Source organism: Gordionus sp. m RMFG-2023, chromosome 5 (assembly GCF_954871325.1).
Source record: "Gordionus sp. m RMFG-2023 chromosome 5, tfGorSpeb1-WG-v2, whole genome shotgun sequence".
Taxonomy (NCBI): Eukaryota; Metazoa; Nematomorpha; class Gordioida; order Chordodea; family Parachordodidae; genus Gordionus; species Gordionus sp. m RMFG-2023.
In genome coordinates this window covers 23,257,014-23,275,410 of record NC_088779.1, presented here as the reverse complement: position 1 = coordinate 23,275,410, position 18,397 = coordinate 23,257,014, and the positions used below count along the sequence as shown (strand labels likewise).

At 27.6% G+C, this 18,397-nt stretch overlaps 1 protein-coding gene across 1 annotated transcript; it reads left to right on the top strand.

Moving 5' to 3' along the window:
- Nucleotides 1-1,036: 1,036 nt before the first annotated feature.
- On the top strand, nt 1,037-18,216 carry LOC135930541 (paraplegin-like). Its single transcript, XM_065467351.1, has 15 exons — nt 1,037-1,052; nt 1,095-1,350; nt 1,392-1,652; nt 2,134-2,354; nt 2,700-2,833; nt 5,175-5,277; nt 7,026-7,172; nt 7,495-7,636; nt 8,086-8,277; nt 8,925-9,158; nt 10,130-10,356; nt 12,196-12,370; nt 13,554-13,726; nt 14,960-15,037; nt 17,981-18,216. Exons 3-15 carry the CDS (start codon nt 1,571-1,573, stop codon nt 18,167-18,169), a joined length of 2,097 nt encoding a protein of 698 aa, XP_065323423.1. The 5' UTR covers nt 1,037-1,052; nt 1,095-1,350; nt 1,392-1,570; the 3' UTR covers nt 18,170-18,216.
- The last annotated feature ends 181 nt before the right edge of the window (nt 18,217-18,397 follow it).

Sequence of the window (18,397 nt, the reverse complement as noted above, 5' to 3'; positions counted from 1 at the left end):
ATATAAATTGAGGATTCAGAAAATATAGATATACATATATATATATTTATAATTTAGAGGTATAATAATTGTTAGTATTAGTTGAGAATTAATTTATTAATTTTGAAGTTGTCTTTAAAAATTAAAAATTTTTATGTTCTTAGGCAAAATTCCTGTCTACAACCTTGATTGATATTACTTTATAGGAATATTAGCGTTATTTTTTATTTGGAAAATAAAATCCAAAAATAATTTTTAACTCACTTGTCGTTAACAGTTGTTGAACGGCTAGCCGATATTATGCGAGCCTAAAGATTTTCTTGTAGATGGCTTAAATTTGTAGCCAGATTTTGAAACTTAATCAATATTTTTTTGCTAAAATTTATTAAGTTAGCTATTTTTAAAAGTAGCTCAAATCAAGTCATTTAAAACTAATCACCATAAAAAAGGAATTATGACCATCTCAGTAGTAAATTTCTGTCTCCATAACAAAAACTGTTTCATTTTTGAATTTCATATTTTATAATTTATAACCATAACTATCGCATAAATATAAAAAATAATGTGGCAATTGAGGCAAAAATATTTCTAGAGTTTGCATGATCTCAAGTCACAGATCCCAAAACGTAAGGGATATAATATTATTTGGGTAGATTAAAATAATTTTATTTTTTTTCCTAATTATTTGTGGATCTTATTCCCATATAATTCATATTTTAATAAAACTAACATTAAGCATTAAAAAAACAAAATCTATTCAACAAAATCTTAAGTGAAGGAAAAAATTGAAATTTTAATAAAACTAACATTTAACCAAGCATTAGAAAAACAAAATCTATTCAATAAAATCTTAAATGAAGGAAAAGATTCAAATTTTGTGGGTTATTTTGTTTAGATAAATTTTTCCAGTGTAAAAAATTTTCTTAATTAAATTCATATTATAATACCTTGAGATTAATACTGAACAGTTTTTTAACCTAACATATAAAACATCATTTTCCAAAAAAAACATATGATTACGAAAAAAAAAGTAAAAATTACCTCTTATGTACTCGGTTAATTCATCTGCAAGCGTAAGTTAAAAGCAATGAAATAATATTTATATTAATGTGTAGAAAAATTTCAAGAAATACATTCAAATATTGAATAATTTGTATCAAAGGAAATCTAAATGTTTGAGAAATTATTTAATTCCAAGGAGCATATATTTAACTAAAAATAAATTGTGTTTTGACCTTGAAGTGTTAAAACATTTAAAACTAAATGCAATCCCTTCAAAATTCATTATACCAATATCATTGACACTTCTTAATAGAATTTATTTTTATCAAGACAAAAAGTCTCATGAAAATGCCTCAAAGTCAAATCAAAGTAATAAATTATAGAAAAATTCATTATTATCTATAAAAAAGGTAGTTCACCACAAGTCCCTAATGATGAAGAAAAAAATGTCAAAGAGAAACAAAACAAAAATTCTTATAATGAGAAAGAGGAAGATGACAAAGAGAAGCAAAACAAAAATTTGAATAATGAGAAGGATAAAGATAAAGAATCTTCATTTGTGGATTCACCTCTTTCTCAAGCATTATTAATGTTTTTAGGAGCTTACGTAGCCTTATTTTTGCTTTCTTTTATAACAAATGGATTTAGAGCTCCTAGTCATCTTGATAAAGGTTAATTTTATCCTATAAAATTGTAGGCTTTTAGAGTAGCCACAAAATACTGTGGTTTTACTCAATGAGGAATATCAAAATACATAATGTATTATATTTATTCTATTGTTTAGAAATGAATTATGCATCACTTGAGTGATAATGATTCCCAAATTAAGAACTTATTATATATTTTTTATAATTTTTAACAAGATTGGCAAGCTCATTAATTGACTGGTAATATATCAATTGATAAAAAGTATATTAATCAGTCAAATGTGGTCAAATACTCCAAAATTTTATTTTCAATATTTTTTATTTAATAATTTAAATAATTATTATGTATTTTTCTTTATTATTAGTTTTTTTTATCAAAATAATTAACATTTATATATTTTTTTGAAAAAATTAAAAGATCAGATTTAATATTTAAATAAATTAAATATTATGCTATCTTTTAAGTATTTAACCAAAATAATTAAAATTTTCTTAAAATAATCAGATGTGGATTATCCATTTGACAAAAATAACTCAAATACAAAGGCCCACCACTACCCCCACAATTTTAATCCAGATGTTAGTCCAAAAAGTCTGATCATATCTTGGAATGATTTTGTTAGTATCATGTTGGCCAAAGGAGAAGTACAAGAAATAACTATTAAACCCGAGCATGAAACAGCCATCATACACTTGTACCCTGGAGCTGTGATTAATGGGAAAAAGGTTTATTTTTTAAATCTGTAATAATCAATGCAATAAGGATAAATGTATGGGTTTTAAAAAAAACGTTTTTCTTCTTAAGATTGCTATAAATCGTTATTAATTTTTTTTAGTAATTAAGTTTTAATATATTTATTAACATGAAGTTGGCTTATTGTTTCTATAATATTCTGTTTTTATTTTTTATATGAATAGCAATACCACGATTATTTGAATCAAATACAAATAATTAATTTACCCAATTCATATTTTCTTAGCTCCTAATTAATATAAGGCAATATTATATATATTTTTTTAAAAACATTTGTTTTATACCACCTAAAATATTATGCGATTATCGTTTCAAAGACAAATATTTTGACTTATTACATGGCCATCCCTGAAATTGATAAATTCGAAGAGAAGCTAAGAAAAGTGGAAAATCAAATGGGGATCAAACCTGAAAATAGTATTCCTGTTGTCTATGAACACAATGAAGAAAGGTTTTATAAAAAAAATATTGATGAAATGGCCTTAGATTATTTTTAAAAAAATGTTAAAATAAATAAAATGAACTAAAGCTAATAATTTTAACTCACTTTTGAACAAAGAAGGCCGAAAAAAAGTCATTCTTATAACTCTTTTTTAAAAATATATTTAGATAAAATCATTATAAATCAATTTAAATATTTAATCTGTCCTGGCAAATATTGCACCATACCTATAAGAAGAAATGGTGGGTCAAGGCAATAGAAAGGAAATAAATAGGGCAGTGAAGATCTTAAAATTTTCACCAATCCGACATTTTCAGATATTACCACAAAACCGATACCGATATTTATATTGATTTTTGTTTAAATCCTTGTTGCAGATAATATAACTTAAAAATAATATTAAATTTTTAGAAAAATCGGATCAATTTTTTAATAAATATTGACAAGATCCGATAATTTAAAAAAAAACGTTTAATATATGCCCCTATTCCATAATTAATATCGATACAGTCCTAGAGATAAATATATAATTCCATTTCAATATAAGCCATAATTATACCAGTTAAATTAATAAATTGCGATTTACCATACAACTGTATTTACATAAAAACTAGGGTTGTGCCGATATTAAATATCGGTATCGAATCAGCGCCGATATTGGACTTTTAAAAGGATATCGGATTATCGGATTAGCCGATTTTTTAAAACTGATTATCGATTTTATGCATATTTTCATTTTTGAACTAATTTCCCTTTCTTTCTCGTAATAAATCTTCATAACTCCTATAAAAAAAGTGTGTTTATTAAATATAAATGTTTAATGTTTTTTTGAATATATATATTTTTTAACTATAGAAGGAGTAATGTATATTGATAAAAGAAATATAAAAGAAAATTACCCAAAATTTTTGTGTATTTTTATTTTGTCTATTGTATATTCTATTGTTTTTTTTATTAAAAAAAAACTTAAAGTAAATAAAAATCATGCGAATTTAAATTTGATTAATTAATAAAGAAATCAATATTTTATCTCAGATCGATTTTCTTGGTTATTGGCTAGTTAATGCTTAAAGGTTTCCAATTTCGGCAAACCTTGCACCTAAGTATTTGGCATCTCTTCCAACGAAGGTCCCGTCAGAATCAGTTTTCCGCACAGCCGGTGGTAAAGATGGCTTTGTTTAACGGCTTGATTTGAGTCCATTTTTTAAAACGGCTAACTCAATATTTTAGCCAGAAAAATATCGTCCAAGCCTCGAGATTTCGCTAATAGAATTCCAATCATATGGGCTATCTATGACCAAAATTTGTGATTTTTCTGTATAAAACAATGAGTTAGCCGTTTTTAAAAATCGGCTCAAATCGAGCCACTTAACAACACTAGATATAGATAGATCACTCATAGGAGACACTTATTATCACATAAACTTGAGACTCTTATTTCTATAAAAAAAATTATCCTATTATAATTTTAATTATTTTATATTTCATTACTATATTATGTTATTAATTGATATTTAATTTGTTTTTTACTTTTTATTCAAATAAAGATAAATAGTTTGTTATGCAGAAAATTTAAAATTTAATATGAATAGCATATAAATTTATACTTATTTGTATTAAGGATAAAATGGATAAGTGAAAATTCTGATCATCATTAAAAAAATAATATTCGAACTATATGTGTAATTATTCTCTAAAGAGCTACAACTTAATAAGCGAATACATTATTTAAAATATATCTTATAAATAAAAACCTTAAACTACAAATTTATAGACATATTTTTAGAATTTTAAAACTTCGAGGCCGTGTTCTAGGTTGGCTTAATATTAAATATTAATATCGGCTAAATACCCAAAAAGTAAAATAAATAAAAAAAAACAAAAAAACGAGAATATAAAATACGAAAAATAGCAATTGCCACAAATACTTAAGACAAACTAAAATAGGGTGCTTGTTAAAATACTTTTTAGTCTATACTAAAAAGCAAAGTATCCAAATTAAGCCTACCTAGGACACAGCCAGAGACTTTTTTTAATTTTTAAGAGTTACGATAAGTCAATAATGTTCTGATTAAAAGGATTATTATTCCATTATCTTATATTCTATTCAAAAATAATGGGGAAAAATCAATATAAATAACGGCATCGGTGCCGTTTGAAATAAATGTGGGCAAATATTGGAATCGATGAAAAAATTGTGGATAGATGGGGCCCTAATAAAAACTGCCTCAGAAACCTATTGAATATTTTTTTATAAATTTCGGTCTAACATCTAATTAAGTTCTATGGCAGTATCGTGAGCATAATACTTTACTTCTTAACATAATTACATTACAAAATGGTTATATAGCGGATGGTTCACTTTACTACTTATCGTTGTACTTGCTGGAGCCTTGCTTTCTTCTTTCCGCAAAAACTTTCGCTTTAAACAACCCTTGGGAAGCGATTTTTTGGTAAAAAAAATATATATTACAATTATTAATTTAATTATAATATCTTTTCTCGATATTATTAAACAATATTTTAATTTTGTTATTTATAAAAAGGAAGGAAAGAAAGAAAGAGGTCATAATAAACCATCGATAGTTGTGGTTATTGATTAAATTTCGTTTGTACCATATCTCCCGAAATCTCAGGAAAATTATTATGGATTAACTTAAACTATGAATTATACGAGATAATTAGTTTTTCAGAAATTTAGGAAACCCCCCAAAATGGTTTTTTTTAAAAGTGGTGAATTTCAATTTTTTTAAAATAACAAAGTTAAGAAATAATTTTACTAACTAATAGCATTTCTATTTAAATGATTACTAATACTTTAGGAGATCATACATTAAAGTGCTTTAAAAATTACGATTCCGTCATTGAAAAAGGAAAATATATAAATGGCAAACAAAAAGATATTATTTTTTTGTAGCTACATAATTCATCAATACAATTTCAATAAGGTAATATTTTATCTTTTTCAGCTATGCCAGAGACGTCTGTAAGTTTGTTGAGCAAGATTTTACATAAAATGGATGTTGGATATAATAAAATAATTTTACTATTGTATTTTATACAATCTATAAAAATGAAGTCAGACTGTTCAATTATATGTGTTGCTTTCTCATCTGCTGACCTATTTATTCTCGAGGAAATCCATGAATTCAATCATTAGTTGTATAATCACATCTTAGTGCTACATTTCTATATTTAAAAAGCTGAGACTGATTCGTAACCCCATGTTCCACAACAATGGAGTTATTTTCTTGAAACTTTTCTAGATTTCCATGGTAAGTTTGCCACACACTTTTTTTCAGATGTTAGATCATTTAGGATATTTAAGAATATCTAACCTTCAATTACGTTTATAAATTTAATATAGAAAATATACATAAATATATTTTTTATAGGTTTACACACTCATATCACTTTTAGTTTGGGGTAAGTCACATGACTTTAAGATTCTTTGCTAAGTATTGTATAAGTAGCAAGTTACTAATCAATAAATGGCATTATCATTAGTGATGGCATTGACTTGATATTGAAAAATATGTAATATACCACTTATGTTATGAGATTTAGATTTTCCTAGAAATATATCAATAAAAACCCAAAGATTTACACTTTCAGCAGTCTTGATTTCAAAAAAGGGAGATGGCTTGCCTATACTTTCTACAAAAAAGTATAGAACTTTTTTATAGATAGTGTGTGCTTTTTATATCAAAATTTTCTGATAAGGTAGGTCACAAATTTTAAAAGATAATAACCTAGTCGTGAGATGTATCAAAGATTTTCAATATTATGTACCAAAAAAAAAGGATCATATTGATAAAATATCGAATCATAAGCATTTTGCATGATACTAAAGGGATATCATAACTAAAATATTGATCATACTGGCCACGTCTATACACCTATTTTAAAGTTATCTTGAATTGTAATAGCTTATTTTAGTTAATAAACTTCTAAAATCAGGATAAAGATAGATTATTTTTTAAAAAAATTTAAGTGTTTTATCAAATTATATTGCCATTTTATATATTTTCTTTCGTCATTTATTAAGAAAACTTTTTTTTCTTTTTTTCTGGTTAATAATACTTGATTTAAGAAAAAATATTTTCTGTCATTTATCTGGTCATAACTTGATTTAAAAAAAATATATCTTTCTGTTATTTTTTTCTATAATGTGTTTTTATTTAAAAATACATTATTTAAGAGTCAATTAACTAAAGCTAAATTTAAATTGGTCGATCCATTGGTAGGCGGCGGAGGTATCAAGTTTAGTGACGTGGCAGGATTGCAAGAAGCTAAATTAGAGATCATGGAATTCGTAGATTACCTGAAAAATCCTAAGAGATTTCAAGTTTGTAAATATTTATTTATAAATATTGTTATATTAGCTTACCGTAATTCCCATAATTATTTTCCCCCAATGAATTGAATGATTTGGGGGAACATTATTTAATATATTTAAAACCCAGGGTAATTGATTCTGTACTGTAATACCACGTGAATGAAATTGGAAATTAATTTTTAATATATATATTATTATTTTTTAGTTACTCTATTCAAAATTAGTTTTCAGTCATAATTAAGAATTAGGATTTTATTTTTCGCGAAATTTTTTGTTAAAAAACTACTCACTTTATTTTCCATTTTATATAATATATAAAATCACTCCGCAGGAATTAGGAGCCAAAGTTCCTAAGGGAGCCTTGCTATTGGGGCCCCCGGGTTGCGGTAAAACACTTTTAGCCAAGGCTACGGCTACTGAGGCTGATGTACCTTTCCTAGTTATGGCTGGACCCGAGTTCGTTGAAATGATAGGTTATAATAACAACTATGAAAACCAAATATAGCAATATATTTGCCTGAAAATTAGTTCATTTTATCTCTAAATTAAGTTTCTATTATTTTCAACGGTATGATTTACTTATTTTATAAATATATCAGATTTTTTTAAGTAAATAAATAGATTTATGTTAAAAAAAATTTTTTGACAAAATAAAGGATATGGAATGCTCGAATTCTCGGGTGACGATATTATATATTGGAGTTTTCGATATACTAAATTTCTAACTCCTTACTATTATTTTGTACCTTTTAACATTGACGCCAATCACTACCATTCTAGATTTATAAGTCCTAAAATGATTGCCATCATTGTTAAAAGTTACAAAATAAAAATAGGTAAGCTTAGGGGATTTAAGTACATCAAGGACTCCGTCTAAGCGACTTTAGACAACATTTTTAATTTATTCAAATGAATAATAAAGGTGGACTAGGTGCGGCCCGCGTTCGTGATCTATTTAAAGAGGCTCGCAAACGAGCCCCCTGCATAGTCTATATAGACGAGATCGACGCCGTCGGTCGCAAGCGTTCCGCAACCGAAGGTGGAGGTTCGGGATATGGATCTTCGAACGGAGAGGAAGAACAGACCCTCAATCAGTTGCTAGTCGAGATGGATGGTTTAAACCCGATATTACCATTTTATAATAATATTATCTAAAAGTTGAAAATCATGGTTATCTTTCAATTAAATTAACGAGGGATAAATTGTTTTGGAAAAATAATTTAGTTTAATCTAGAATTTTTTGTATCATGATCATAATAGACACCCTTTTCAAATCGTTTGATACCACATTTCTCTTTTTTATGTTTTTCTTCTCGGTATTTTGATTGCAAAATAATACAAAAATAAGTAGAAATTAAATTTGATTTCTTTGACTTAACTCAGCTAATACACCTTCAACTATAGGCGTTAGCCAACTTACTAAATGGATAAAGACCTTCCTCCCAAATAAAATTTATGGCACTGATAGTGCCGCCCCCTCCTACAAGAAAATGGGCACGCCTATGCCTTCCACAATGACATTAATTCAAACATAGACTGACTTAAAAGTGTTTATACATTAAGTCAGCCTTAGTGATTGGCTCGCTATTTAAATGTCTTTCAAATTTCGTCTAAATGTTTTTCAATGGGTACATTTCTTAATGCATTTTAGTGAATGAATTGTTAGTCTAGGTTGGTATTAATGTCATCGCCCTCAATTTTTTTCTTACTTATTAGATTATCCTTTCTTCATTTCTTTCAAAAATGTATCTCTTTTATAAGGCATAAACACCCAACAAAACGTCATAGTATTAGCCTCGACAAACCGAGCCGACATCTTAGACAGGGCTCTTTTAAGGCCCGGTCGATTCGATAGGCACATATTGGTAGACTTTCCATCCTATTCCGAGCGGGTAGATATTTTCAAATTGGCCATGAAAGGCCTCAAACTAGATAGCGGCAAAAGTCCTGACGTATTCGCCCCCGTTTTAGCCGCCATGACCCCTGGAATGAGTGGTACGTATATCATTATTATTTAATCAATTATCTTTTTTTTTACTACCAGCGCATTAAATAAATATTTTACTAACAAATTTTTTGGATGTAAATAAAAGATATTGAAAAACATCTTATTTTTAAACTCTTATTTTTTGCAAAGTAAACTTACATACATCATTCTATTGGGTATAACTCGTAATCGATTTAAGGTCATTTATGTTGTTTTCCAGATATTAAAAATTACACCAATTATTATTATATATTTGGAGGAAGTATAATTTTTAAAAATATGAACGATATCAAGTCATCCAAAAAAAACTCTTCTTTTTCCAAATCATTCTTTCGTTATATAAATTTTCCATATTTAAACCACTTGGTAGAGAGATGAGAGACCTGCAGAGGTACCATTTGAACGGCTCAACCCAGCCCTCATTTAAAAAAATTCAGCCCGGCCCAAGTACTTTGGCTTAGAGCCGGGCCTGCAGGTCTCTGGTAGAGATTGCCAAATTAATCCACGATTTTTTTTTCCTCACAATTGACGGCAATTATTTTATTTTTAAAATTAAAGTTGAGGGTATTTCTTTTAAAAAAATATATAATATATATTATTTGAGTATTCATCCAACTAATCAGTTAATATGAAAATCATCCTTCCTAATGCACTATCAATTTTATAAGAGATTGATGACTCAAAAAAGAACACGAATTTCTAAAAAACATTAATAAATAACACATTACATTGACAATGCACTCAATATTAATGATATTAAACGGCTCTATTTAGCCCGATTTTAAATTAAGATTTTTGCCAAAATAATATTACGCGAGTCTCGAGATCTCGTTAAATGTCCAAACTTTATGCTCTATAAGCAAAATTCCCAGGCTTTTTTAAAAAATCAAACCGTTTAAAACCACTACTCAATATTATCATTATACATATAAGATAAAATAAAATATATTTATGTTTTTAATCTTCTATAAATATCAAGGCGCCGATATTTCGAACGTTTGCAATGAAGCCGCGTTACTTGCGGCCCGTTTGGGGGCTAAAACGGTATCTGGTTATCATTTGCAGTACGCTTTGGATCGAATAATTAGCGGGTCTTCTAAAAAAACCTCTACCATAACCAACGAAGAAAAACGATCTCTGGCTGTTCACGAGACTGGGCACGCCCTTTTTGTGTGGCTTTCCGCTAGTTTGCCAGCTGTTTTAAAGGTTTTTTCTTTTTACCTTAAAAAGATGAAATAAAGAATTTTTTGTAAAAAGCAAAGAAAGCTAATGAAAGCTAATGAAAACTAAATTATTATTAAGAAAGACAAATACATGGAATTTGATATTTCAAATAATTTTTTTAGATATTGCTCAAACAAAATTTTTGATCAAATTTAACCTAAAATCCCAATTATTTTCTTGGAAAAAAATCTTTTACAATGTTTATGCAAATTTTTCAAAAAATAATTTGAGATCTTTAAAGTGGGCTTAAAAAAAATCTTCAAAGAATTTATGAAAGATTTTTTCTTTCAAACTCTGGTAAGAAAATTAAGTTTTGTGGGGGGAGTAGATAAATATTTTTTAAAAAAAATAAGTAAAAATGTAGAAAATTATTATATACGAATTGAATATTATTTTTTATTAAAAATAAATATTAATTTTTAATTACTAATTTTAAATCGAAGAGTGTTAGATCATAACTTAAAGCCTAAATGGTTTCCTGTTCTGGTTCTTAAAAAAATTATAAAGTGGGTTCCGATTTCTAAATTTAACCCGGATCCGAGGGTTTAAGGTTTAATTCCGACTTCATACTTTTTTTTAAAGCACATAAAAAATAAAACCCGCGCCGGCACAGGGCTTGAGCCTTATTGGCATTTGCCCGAAGCACCGGGACGCTTCTTTTATCATTCCGTTCGTGCCTCGATGTTTAGACTGCAGGACTTAACAAGGTCCTTTCTCTCAACTTACTGTGTATTACAATTCCCATGCCCTCTCATCAAGCAGTCATCCCTTATACTCAATACCTTACCAATTCCTTTTTTAATTCCAATTATTCCCTCATGCATTTTTTGTTAAAAAAAATTTTAAGTTAAAAAAGTAAATGAAAAAATATTATTTTCTGTTAATTTTTTTTCTTACGCAAATATATTTCGCTCCTTGTTAAAAAGAAGTAAGCTTTTCAAGTTTAAAATATTATTTTAAAAGAAACTTATTTAAGGTTTACTATGACCCATGAAAGGCTTACCGACATGTGAATCGTTTTCAATGGAAAGTGAATTGAAAACAAATTTAAATATTTACAAAGATCCACGGATTATAAACCACTCAATTTTAGATTAAACTCTTAGGGTCATTTTTAAAGGTAAAAAATTAATTTGATCGAAAGTATAAGCCAACATATCTGAGTTTTGGACACCTCTGCCTAGCATTTTTGAAGGGCTCTATTGGCCAGAAAAATATTGTCTAAGCCTTGAGATTTCGCATAATCTATGTCCAAACATTTGTGCCAACTCTGAGAAAAACTCTTCAGGCTTGTGGTAAATATTTTTCGCAGATAAAATATTGAGTTGGCCGTTTTTAAACTTAAAATTTTGAACCCCAGTTTCTTAATTTATTATATAAACTTTTATACATCTTACATACGACAACTGTTGATTTTTTAAAAAAAATAATTATAATTAAAGAATTTCGCTTTATTTGTTTTTTAATATATCCACCTTTTTTTAAAAAAGAGTAACAATAAAAACTTGAAAAATTACACTATTTTTCAAAAATTTTCTAATTTTGGCATATTTGGCAATAAATAAACCTTCTGAAGGGAATCACGCAACATATTAAACATAAATATTATATATGAATTACTAGTTAGAACCTATTTCACGGAAATTTTTAAATGTATTTCGCTACCAATTAATTTTAAAAGAGGGTATCAATTTTCTTCTTTCTTTAAAAAAAATATAGAGTACATCTTAGATATGATACAAAAGTTACTTATATCTAAGATACAAGTATTTATAATCTATATATAAATAAGCCATTACTATTCTATTCGCACATTTTAAGGTTTCGATAGTACCTCGAATCAGTAAAGATGCCATATCCGGTTACACTCACCTATCCTCCCCTTTTACATTTTCCGACAAAACTCTTTACACCGAAAACGAAATATTTGAAAAAATTTGCCAGAATCTTGCCGGAAAGGTAGCTGAGAATTTGATACTCGGCAAGATCACTAACAGTATTAATACTTTTTGTATATAATAATTACTTCTTTTTTAAATTGACCGCCATAAAACTTCCTTTAATCCTTCGTTCATAGTTAGCGCGAATTGGTAGCTAATTGTATAAATATGCTCTATATTTGTATTTCGGCCTCTAATTTGCATTAATGTGAATGAGGGATTATGCATTCATAATAATTAGCGCTAACTGTGAATGCACGATGAGTCTTGTACCCACTTAGTGTTGAAATCAGCTAATCGGGCTCAATCTTAAAGTTTTTGCCAAAAATTTTTAGGTTTCTCTCATGGTTGAGCTATTCTTCTGAAAATCTTTAGGTTGAGATAATATTTTTTGGCTATTAATTTTTGTACTCGGGCAAGTGATCTGGGCTTAAATTATAAGCTAATATATCGAGGAAGTTTGTAATAATTGATTTGCTTAATTCTTAATGTCTAGTTAGATGAAAATATCCGTTTGGGTTAGTGATTTCACTCCGATTTACAAAATAATTAATCCACGCGCAATCGAATTTAACATTGGAAAGCCACTAAAATTTTACCTTCCTATAACTAAATTTAATTTTTGTCATTTCTTTCTTTTCATCAGGCAAATCTCAGCTAAAGAGAATAAGCAAACGATAGATTAACTAGTGATCTGCATCGGGCCTAATTTTCAAGTCCGGCCCGAAATTTTTTTAAAAAAGTTTTACCGGCCCGGCCCGAACCCAAAATTTTTTTAAAAAATTTGCCGGCCCGAACCCGAAATATTTTTTAAAAAAATTTACACACCCGGCCCAGCCCGAATTTATTTAAATATAGAAATTAATTTTTATAATTACTCAAAATAAAAGACATATGTTATATGTCGTTTAGTTTCAATATATAAAATCAAATATTTATATTTTACATAAAAAAATTCAATATAAAATTGATAAATTTAGATACATTTTAAAAAAATTTCCAAGGTCCGACCCGACCCGGTTCGAATTTTTTTTAAAAATATTAGGCCCGGCCCGAACGTGTTTATTTTAAATAAAATTAGGCCCAAGGGCTTCGGGCCATGTACGGGCCGGGCCTAACTTTGCAGATCTTAACCCTGCATTCTGCCGCAAATTCGCTCTAACTTTGAATGCAGGGTCCTCACATTATTGAACTAGGGATAAATTGTATTTTAAAAAATATATATAAATTTAAACTAAGGTGGGGAAAATGATTTAAAACGGGCTAGCAAATTAGCTTACTCGACGATAAAAAAATTTGGGATGAATGAAAAAGTTGGCTCTTTGTCCTTCGAATCTTTTTCCGATGATTATGAGACATCCGAGTTCGCTCCTAAACCCTATAGTAAAAGATTAGGGAATATTATCGATCAAGTTTAATTTTTATTTAAACTCTCATTTACCATATGGCCAAAACTATTTAGCTCTTTACTTCTCATTATCTCTTCTAATCTATTTTTGATTCAACTGTCTATCAATTGCATTGAAAATATGTCAGAGCTTAATGAAAATTATAAGTTGAAAAAAACCGTTTTGGACATATGGATTAGATTTTGATTTCGTTTATATTTATTTTTTTTTATTGTCGTATGATTCTTATAGGATTCTTTTTTAACATTTCACAGCAATGAGTTTTTCTTTTGGAGAGCGACTTTTAAAAAATAACGCCGTGCTATCTGGTTTTACTATAGTAGCTTAATTAATTACCGTCAACAAGACCAACACTTTTTAGAGGCCAATAATTAAAAAATCATCGAAGTTTTCTAAAAGAAAAATATCGTTTTATTATAGTAAAAATAGTAACACCACTATATATATGATTGGGGGGGGGGGGTAAGGTCTAAGAGTTATTTACTGCCATATATCTGTTAAGGAGTGGGGCCAAATTAAAAATTGGGAGAGGAGTCTAGTCATATTAACGCCAAAATATTTTTTTTGTGAAGACGCCGAGTAACGCAATTAATGCCTACAAAAAAAAATATATAAGTATTTAATGATTTTTTATTCTATTCAATGAGCAAGGGTAAGGCATAGTTTTGTAAAATTTATAGGAAAGGGATTAATGGTAAAATTAATTTGGTTATGAATTTATTATAACGTTAGATATAATTTCATAAATTCAGCATATACAGATTTTTAGAATCTTATAACATTTGGCAGCATACGTTTCTCAAAATTTATATGGCTACATGTTATGTGATTACTTAATACACACCCGACGCTTAATTTTAAATAAAATATCACCCTTAAATATATATATATAAATAATATCTGGACACGACACCACCTGAACTAACAAATCAATATTTTATTTCGATTAACTATATCCCAAATAAATTATTGTTTATGCAACGTTATAATCTGCGTCGCCAATTGGCCAAAGTCCACAAAAAATTTACCTTTCTCCTCCCTTACCTTAGGGGCGGGCACATGGGAAATTTTGGCTAGGTATAGAGCATTGTTATAGGGGGATTTTCATTGTAACTTAATTTCGACCAAATGCGCAGTTAGAACTCTATAACAATCACGCGATTAAATCAGAAATAAAACAAATATTTTGAATTTCATTGTTTAAATTTATTTTTATATGTTAAATAATTTAAATAGGAAGCTAGAAATTTATTGGTCAAAGCATTTAATCATACAGAGAAGGTGTTGAAAGAAAATATAGACAAAGTTAACAAGGTTTAAAGTACATGATTATGAATGAATATTTTATGCTCTTTGTTTATTAATTCAATTACGAGATTTAATCTAGTAGTAAGGCTGCAATTAGTAGGCGCAAAAATAGTGCGATAAGATATCGCTTTAAAAATAGTTATGTATTTGCGATTTGGCATCTTTATGTAGAGTCATATCGCGCTTACTGTAAAGAGGATCATACTTAAACTTTTGGATTAGGAGGAAAAGAGGGGTTATGATGATGTGTATAAAGATCGTAAGAATAAATATACATTTATTTGATAATTTCTCAACACAAAAATAATTTTTGAGAAATTTATCAGAGACCTACAGGTCCGGCCCGTTTTTTTAAATACCCGGGCTTTAAAATTTTTAAAAAAGAATCCGGACCTGGCCGTGCAAATGACCTCTGCAGGTCTCTGAAATTTATAATAATATGGAAAATAAATTAAAATAAACAATTTATCGAAATAGATCATTTTGAAAGTCGCCTTAGCGGCCATTTCCAGACAGAAAATTTTATTCAAACCGGTTATCTAGACTATTCCCTCAGACGCCATTTAATTGTTAATAAAAACAGATAAATTTAAAAATTGCTGGAGACATGTCTAGCAAACCGCTAAGAAAAAAACGCTTTGCCTGGAAATGGCCTAATGCGAATGCTAAATTATTCGATTATCTTCATGATTCGTTTTTTTGAAAACTTTAGTATTATGAATGTTATATAAATAGACTGATGATTATTGCAAACAAAGTTGATCAGTAATTAATTACATATGTAATTACTATAATTACAATTCAACATTTGTATTTAGTAACTGTAATTAATTCCACTTTAAAAAAAAGGGATTAATTATTATTAATTATTTTTTTCAGGCATGTAATAAGGAATTAGTTATAATTTATTAAAAATACTAATACATTTATAATTAAGTTTTATGTGAAACGCGTAATAATTGCAAACAATTTGGCCATAACATAAAATAATAAATTCCTCAGACGATAACTCCTAATCCTTTTATACGATCTTTCATTCAGATAAAGATAATTTTAATTTGTCAATAAGCTTGGCTCAGATATTTTTTTTATAAAAAAAAAATTTCAGCCCAGCATGTCTTGGGTTTTATATTTCCAGACCTGGCCCGGGTTTTTTAAAAAAATTTTACGGATAATAATGGCGATTTAATATGGCCCAGCCCGGGTATTTTTTTTTATAAAAAAATTTGATCGATTCGGGTATTTAAAAAAATAAATAAAATACGGTCTAGACCAGGGCTTTAGGGTAGGGTCTCTGATATTGAACGAGTAAAATCTTTATATTTTTCAAAGATAAAAAAGTAATAAAGAAATATATATTATTATAATTATATTATATGCTGTTAATTAAAGTTTCTCGTTATTTTTTGTGATTTTTTATCAAATCCTGCTTTAATTTTGTAATTAAATCACAATTACATGTAATTAGTAATTACCATTTAAAAAAAGGAATGGAATTGGTAATAATTAGTAATTATTTGCTATTTGTGTGTGTTGAACATGGAATATTATTTTATTATAATGGTTATTATTTAGTGCAAATTTTTGTATCTTACATTCATTAAATTAACACCATTTATATTAACTTTACTTAATAAAAAACTATAATAAATTTATCCTTTATACAAAAAATCTATTAAACAATTAAATAAAACTATTAAGTAAAGTTAATATAAATGGTGTTAATTTAATGAATATAAGATACAAAAATTTACGCTAAATAATAACCATTATAATAAAATAATAATCCATGTTCAACATTCCACCCTCTACAGAAACCCCGCCTAGGTTCTCTTTAAACGTAAATCTTTCATGTTCAAGGAGTTTTCCATCTATTTCGATTATTCGGCGATTCTTATTCAATAATACATATATTCTAAAATTATTCAATAACAAATTATGATAATAATTAACAGAAGGATGACAAAATCGAATCACATACTAAACCATTTTTTTAAAGATTTGGAGGGAGCAAGGCAAGATAAGATTTTACAACCAAAATAACTATCATTTACCAAGACGAAACTATGACAGATTTTATGATCGAAATAGATGGGAAACTCCTTGAACACTAAAGATTTACGTCTAAAGAGAACCTAGGCGGGGTTCCTGTAGAGGGTGGAATGTTGAACATGGATTATTATTTTATTATAATGGTTATTATTTAGCGCAAATTTTTGTATCTTACATTCATTAAATTAAGACCATTTATATTAACTTTACTTAATAGTTTCATTTAATTGTTTAATAGATTTTTTGTATATATAAAGGATAAATTTATTATAGTTTTTTAGTTAAATTGTAGTTAAATATTTTTTAAATATATTTATTTAATAAAAATTTTTTGTCTTATCTTCCTTACTCCCTGCCAACCTTTACAGTGTGTGAATAATTATTCCCAACCCTGGTTGTTAAACATAATAATATAGCAATCCAATCTAAAATTTATTTTAGTGATCTCAAATTCTTTTTATTGGACTATTGAGAAAGTATGATATAAATGTTATTCTTGAAAAGAAAATTTTTTAAACATTAGAAAAACAAATATATTTTATTGAGTTCCAGTTTGAATTATAATTTTAAAATCAAAGGCCGACAAGATAATGTCTTAGGTTGGTCAGACTCAGAGTGAAATGTTAAAAAACTGCTAAATCAAGATTTGGCCCAAAAAGATAAGCCTCAAAATTTTACTAAAAAAAAGCCAAACCTCTTTGTCATATTTTTGAGACTTAGATAATAATTATTTGGCTCTTTGAAAAAATCGGCTAAATCATTCATGCAATTTAAATTTGTTTTAATTTGGCCATGTAATTTCTATAAATTCTTAAGCCTGGCTTAAATTTTTAAAATCATAACCTTTTACTGTCCACGGCAAATAAATATCAGTATTTAACAATTTATTGCATATAGTTATCAGAAGCCCTTCTAGCTCATGAAACCCTTGCGTATGAAGATATTGAAAAGTTGATAGGGCCACCTCCATATCCTAAAAAGAAACCCGCAAACCTAGAAAATATATTAACTGCAGAAGTTTTGACTGTCAAACCTTATTCAAATGGGAATAAAATCGAAAATGAAGATATCAATGTGAAGATTTAAGATAGTATATTTATTTCATTATATTATGTAATGATTATTTGTATTAATTGCACAAAATGAATAATTGTAAATGAATACTTTTTTAAGTGTGAAATAAATAAAATCATTTTGTATTAATGTGTTTGGTAGCATAATAAAAAATAGTTTGAAAATGAGCTATATGCAAGGTTGCAGATGTCACGATTTCATACCAAATTTTTTATTCAATCAGTTTTTTACGCTTAAATT